We start from the raw sequence: 6,314 nt of genomic DNA, 5'->3' as shown, positions 1-6,314 counted from the left end.
CTAGCTGTGGTGACCCTGTACAAGTCACTTAACCTCTGATTGTTTCAGTTAACTCATCTATAAAATGACCTGGAGAAGGAAATGGCAAACCATTCCAGTATCTTTGCCAAGAAAACCGCAAATGGTGTCACGGAGAGTTGGGCACGACTGAATAACAACAAATGATCATTTGGTTCATTTTTTTTTGTTTTTGACAGATGAAGAAACTGAAGCCCAGGGAGGTCAAGGGTTGTATCCAAAGTTACACAGGTAATAGCATCAGGACCCAGTCTTTGGATTTCAGTACAATACTTTGTCTCTATAACCACATTGACAATGCTAGCAAAGAAGACTGAGAAGATATCCTAAGGCTCAGTGTTCTCACCTGTAAAATGAAAGGGTTATTGGATTTACAACTGGAAAGAACCATCTCTCCAATCTCTCATTTTACAGATGAAGAAACTGAGTGAGGCCAAGAGAGTTGAAATGACTTGTCTAAAGTCATATGCATAGTGAATAAATTTGAACTCAGCTCTTCTGAATCCAGTTGTGGTGCTCTTTCCATTACAGCACACTGCCTCATGGTTCAGCCTAGATCTTAGAGGTCTATTGAAGCTTGAATACTCTGTGACTTCCTGAGATTTCACTTCTTCCCATGTCCTCTCAGAAATGCTGAGTCTTTTCTTCCTCAGGGTATCCTCTACCCATGTGAGATGCTCAGCCTGGCCCACTGACCTCCTGGCCTGTAGATAGATCTCCTTCCTTTTCCTTGGGGCCCTGATCCCCATCTCTGAGTCAACCCCACTCTGATGAGTTCTCATTTCCGGATAGAACCCGTTATTAACTGAGGTCCATACTTGTCCCTCATCTTACTCCCCTAGCTGGAGGCCTCTTGGGGTGGAGGAGGAGGAGGGATAAAGATTGTGAACCTTCATCATTGGGAATTAGGTGGGGGGGGTATAAGGGAGCAAGGGTGGGAGAAGGCTATGCCCACACTTACCTTCTCTACCCCAGAGAGAACCTAGGAGAAGCCCTGCATGGTTTGGGATGGGGTAGAGTCACCTTAAGTCTAGGGGCTGGGAGGAAGGGAAGATGTAGAAATGCCATGACTTCCATTGAGGGCTACCTTCTCTTACTTGTAGAGGGCAGGGCGGCACCTCGAACTCCACCCCCTCCCCCTCCCGAATGCTGATTCCCTTCCCGATCCTCAGGCACTGAAGGGAGCCAGATCTGGAAGTAGCAAACCTGTTGGGCCGGTTTGGGGAACTCCAGTGAGAGGGAGGACTGGAGAGAAGGATGTATGTCCTGCCCTCTCCTCCTCTCCCGCACACAGACCGGTCGAAACGCCCCCCTGCCCTAACTCCTGCTGTCTCTCCCTAGGACTGCTGGGTCCCTTTCCAGATGAGGCACCCTGGAAGCCTGGGCACTCTGGCCCTCCTGCTGGGGCTGGAGCTAGACCTATGCAGGGGCCAGGCGACTTCGCAGTACTGCGGGCCCCAGGGCCAGGCAGAGCAACTGCATTTTACCGGGCTGGGCAAAGGCCGCTGGCTAGATCCTCAGGCCCGGCCACCTGGGCCCCTGGATCCCCTTTACAGGATGGTGCGGGGCTTCCTGGACATGGTGCAGCTCAACCCCTTTCCAGAAGGTGAGGAAGGGGATTTAGGGGAAAGGGTGAAGTCCTCTGAGCATCGGAGAGTCTTGTCACTCACTCCCTCTACCCATGGGGCAACTCATTTTCTACTGGGGGTCTGTCCCGACTCCCTGCTAATGCGGCGCTTGTGCCAGCCCAGGACAAGAGGGACCCAGATATCTCCAGCCCTGGCGCCAGCAGGGAGAGAGCTCCCCATGGCTCCTTCTTCCAGGATTGGCTGCATTCCTAAGAGAAGTAGGACAAGGGTCTTGGTGGCAGAGGGAGCATCAGTAGACGTCTGGGAAAGCCTTCCCAGTGGAGGGGGATAGCCTGGGGGTGGAGAAGATGGGGGGAGAGCAGGGGCCAAGCCAGGGGTAATAGGAGACAGAGTGAAGAGTTTCAGGGCTGTGGTCTGAGGGGTAGACTGCCCTCCATCTCTGTTCTTTCTTTTGGAGTGCAGGGGAGGCAATTAGACTGGGCTGGGCCCCCTTGCTCTGGAGTCCTGCCTGCATCTCTCACCTTTTCGATCTAGTAGGCACGGTGCCCTGCATGGCAGAGCCTCGGAGAATCAGGAATTGTGGGTCCCTGACCACTCATGAATAGCGTCTTCCCCAGTGCCCAGATTGGGGAGGTCCAGGTGGGGTTGGGGAGCAAGGTGCTGGGAAGAATAGGGTGTGAAACTCTTGGAGTGCTCTCCCATGAGGTTTTTATGCCTCCCCCTTCCCCCCCACCCCACTCCTCCATCAAGCCCAGCTCCCTGTAGCAGGTCTGGACAGGACCTTATAGTGCAAGGTGTCCTTTCCATGGTATATAGGGTGTGTATGGGGGAGGAGTTCCCCGCACCCTCCCTCCCGAATCCCCAAAGCTCCAGTTCATTCAAAGATGTGGAATGTCTCCATGATGACTTCAGACTGGCTAATGGCAATCAGGGCAGGGGTTGGGAAGGCAAGGCAGCAAGGTGAGGTGGTGGTGATGGTAGTGGTCTCTTTCTTTTTTTGTAGGATTGGTTCGAGTAGCATTGAATGAACCCTCTTCTGTTCGAACCTCCGATGTGAGTATCAAGAGGCAAGGATTCTTTGGGTGGGGATGGTGTGTAGATTTCAAGGGATGGCAGGGACAGGGTGTGTGTGTGTGTGTGTGTGTGTGTGTGTGTGTTTGTGTGGTGGGGGCAGGGTGGGGGTTGGGGTGGATAGAACTTTATTGAATCATAAAATTCTGGGACTAGAAGGAACCTCTGAGATTTGTTGTTTTTGTTTTTTTGTTGGGGCAAGGGGTTTAAGTGACTTGCCCAGGGTCACACAGCTAGTAAGTGTCTGAGGCTGGATTTTAACTCAGGTCCTCCTGAATCCAGGGCCGGTGCTTTATCCACTGCACCACCTAGCTGCCCCCAACCTCTGAGATTTGTGAGGCTGGGTCCTAGACTGGACTTGGAGTCAGGAGAGATCTGCATTGGAATCTCCTCTCTCACAGGCACATGGGCAAGCCTCAGTTTCCTTATCTGTAAAATGAGGCCATTCATGCCTGTAGCGCCCATCTCACAAAAGATTGCAAGTAAAGCACTTCAGGAACCTCAGAACCATAAAGCAAATGTCAGTAGCTAGGTGGTGCAGTGGTTAGAGCATTGCCCCCCCCCACCCAGTCAGGAAGACTTGAGATTTTGCAGGTTAAGTCACTTAACCTCTCAGTTTCCTCATCTGTAAAAGGTGGATAATTTTAGCATTTAGCTCAAAGGGTGCTAGTGGGGATAAACTTCAAAACATCTCTGAAGCATAGGCCTTTCTCTCCTCCAATGCTGCAGTCCCCCCCCCCCCAACGGGCCCTCATCTCCTCATGACGGGACTATTGCAATAACTCACTGGTTGGACTGCCTGCTTCTAGTCTTTCCTGGCTCCAATCCACCTCCATTCAGCCAGTGAAGTGATTTTTAAAAGTGTAGCTCTGACTAGTCACACCCCGACTCCCCCTATACCTCCCCTCCCCCTGCCCCCACTCAATAACCTCCAGTGGTTCCCTATCACCTCCAGGATCAACTTTGAAATCCTGTTTAGTATTCAAAGCCCTTTATAACCTAACACCCCTTTACCTTTCCAATTTTCTTGCAATTCTGCAGCCCACCCCTACAACTCTCTGATCAAGTGCCACTGACCTCCTCGATGATCCTCATACCACTCAATTGCTTGACTTATTTATTTATTTGTTAAATTTTTTTTTTCTTTTGGTGGGGCAATGAGGATAAAGTGACTTGCCCAGGGTCACACAGCTAGTGTCAAGTGTCTGAAGCTGGATTTGAACTCAGGTCCTCTTGAATCCAGGGCCAGTGCTCTATCCACTGTGCCACCTAGCCACCCTCAATTGTTTGACTTTAGGCATTTTCCCTGGCTGCTCCCCATGCCTTAAAGGCCCTCCTTCCTCACCTCTGCCTTCTAGCTTTCCTGACTTCCTTCAAATTCCAGATAAAACCCCCTCTTCTACTGGAAATCTTTCTCGGTTCTAGTGCCTTCCCTCTGTTGGTCATTTCCTGTTTATCCCGTGTATAGGTTATCTGCACAAAGTTGTTTACATGTCCCCCCCATTAGATTGTAAATTCCTTGAGAGCAAGGACTATCTTTTACCTATTTGCATATCCTCAGTGCTTAGCACAGGCCCTGGCACAATTTTGTTATTGAGTTGTTTCAGTCATGTCTGACTCTTTGTGACCCCATTTGGGGTTTTCTTGGCAAAGATATTGGAGTGGGGCAGCTAGGTGGCACAGTGGATAGAGCACTGGCCCTGGATTCAGGAGTACCTGAGTTCAAATCCGGCCTCAGACACTTGACACTTAGTAGCTGTATGACCCTGGGCAAATCACTTAACTCCAATTGCCTCACCAAAAAAAAAAAAAAAAAGGCAAAAACAAACAACAACAACAAAACCCCCAAAGATATTGGAGTGGTTTGTCATTTCTTTCTCCAGCTCATTTTACAGATAAGGAACTGAGACAAACAAGGTTAAGTGACTTGCCCAGGGTCACACAGCTAGTAAAAGTGTCTGAGGCTGAATTAGAATTGATGAGGATGAGTCTTCCTGATTCCAAGCTCAGTGCTTGATCCACTGTGCCACCTACCCAATCTCCTGGCACACAGTAGGTGCTTAATAAATGCTTATTGATTACTGTTTATAAAGCACTTTGGGGGGCAGCTAGGTGGTGCAGTGGATAAAGCACCTGGCCTGGAGTCAGGAGGACCTGAGTTCAAATCTGGCTTCAGACACTTGACACTTACTAGCTGTGTAACCCTGGGCAAGTCATTTAACCCTCATTGCCCCACCCAAACAAAAAACAGATATAAAGCACTTTGTGAACCTTAAAGTGATATATAAATATTATTATTATCTAGTGTAACAACTTCATTTCACAGACAAAGAAGGTGAAGTCTAGAGACTGAAGTGACTTGCCCAGTGTTACCTAGCTAGTTAGTGGTATGTATTCTTGTTGTTCAGTCATTTAGTCACGTCCAACTCCTCATGACCCCATGGACTATAGCACACCAATGCTTCTTGGCAAAGATACTGGAGTAATTTACGATTTCCTTCTCCCGAGAATTAAGGCAAACAGAGGTTAAGTGACTTGTCCATGGCCACACAACTATTAAGTTTTTCAGGCTGGATTCGAACTCAGGTCTTCCTGAACTCCAGGTCCAGTTCTCTAGCCACTGAACCACCCAGTTGCCTCAGTGGCATACACAGGAGACTAAAATCCAGATCTTCTCCTCGCCTATCTTACGGGCAATGTCAAGTTCAATTCACAATTAGCCCAGTCTCCCATTACGTTCTACATCTTCTGTGAGAAGCCAAGGAGGGGTAATTAAGAGTGGATTAAGGAGGATGTTATCTTAATCTGTTAATTATTTTCGCAGTTGAGTTTTCGTCTAGAACCTGAGTGCTCAGCACGGTGTTCAGGGTGTCCATAAATTGAGCAAAGGGTGGGGTTCTAATATGGGAGTGGATGGGAATGGGGCAGAGTCCTGGGTGGGAGGGCTGGTCTGTTAACCCTTGCCAAGAGTTAATAAGTTGGGGCAGCTAGGTGGCTCAGTGGCTAGCGCAACGGCCCTGGATTCAGGAGAACCTGAGTTCAAATCCGGACTCAGACACTTAACAATTACTAGACCCTAGGCAAGTCACTTAACCCCAATTGCCTCGAAGAAGAAGAAGAAGAAGAAGAAGAAGAAGAAGAAGAAGAAGAAGAAGAAGAAGAAGAAGAAGAAGAAGAAGAGTTAATAAGTTATGTGTAGCGGAGGGATGGAGAATGGGGCCAAGGCCAGAGGTCTGGCTCACATCTTCCCTCCCTCCCTCCCTCAATCTCCACTCCAGGTGGTCCGCTACGAGGCTGGCTATGTGGTGTGTGCTGTGATTGCCGGACTCTTCCTCTTCATCGTGCCCACTGTTGGGTTTTGCTTCTGCTGCTGCCGTTGTCGTAGGCGCTGTGGGGGCCGGGTCAAGGCTGAACACAAGTCTATGGCCTGTGAGAGGGGCAGCCTCATGACCTTCCTGCTGCTCATCACTCTTCTCCTCCTGTAATCAAGCCCCCCCCCCCCCGCCCCATGAGGGACTCTGGGAGGGGAGGGTGTCCGGGGAGGACTGAGGGAGACCTTGGTGCATTTCACCTCTTTGGGATGGGGGGGCGAGGAGGGAAGTAGAGTGTTTCTGGCTTCCCTAACCCATGATAAAA

General features: G+C 49.7%; 1 protein-coding gene across 1 annotated transcript in view; it reads left to right on the top strand.

The window, feature by feature from the left end:
* The first annotated feature begins 218 nt into the window (after positions 1-218).
* The window catches only part of PROM2 (prominin 2), a 28,072-nt gene continuing 21,976 nt past the window's right edge, over positions 219-6,314 (top strand). Inside the window, exons 1-4 of the mRNA XM_043986920.1 lie at positions 219-249; positions 1,360-1,624; positions 2,611-2,660; positions 5,957-6,159. Coding sequence (XP_043842855.1) covers positions 1,381-1,624; positions 2,611-2,660; positions 5,957-6,159 — 497 coding nt within the window. The 5' untranslated portion in view covers positions 219-249; positions 1,360-1,380. The remainder of the gene's footprint in view (positions 250-1,359; positions 1,625-2,610; positions 2,661-5,956; positions 6,160-6,314) is intronic.

The sequence above is a fragment of the Dromiciops gliroides genome, chromosome 2, assembly GCF_019393635.1.
Source record: "Dromiciops gliroides isolate mDroGli1 chromosome 2, mDroGli1.pri, whole genome shotgun sequence".
In the NCBI taxonomy this organism is placed as follows: domain Eukaryota; kingdom Metazoa; phylum Chordata; class Mammalia; order Microbiotheria; family Microbiotheriidae; genus Dromiciops; species Dromiciops gliroides.
The sequence above is the reverse complement of the archived record's forward strand: the minus strand, read 5'-3'. Positions and strand labels throughout refer to the sequence as shown.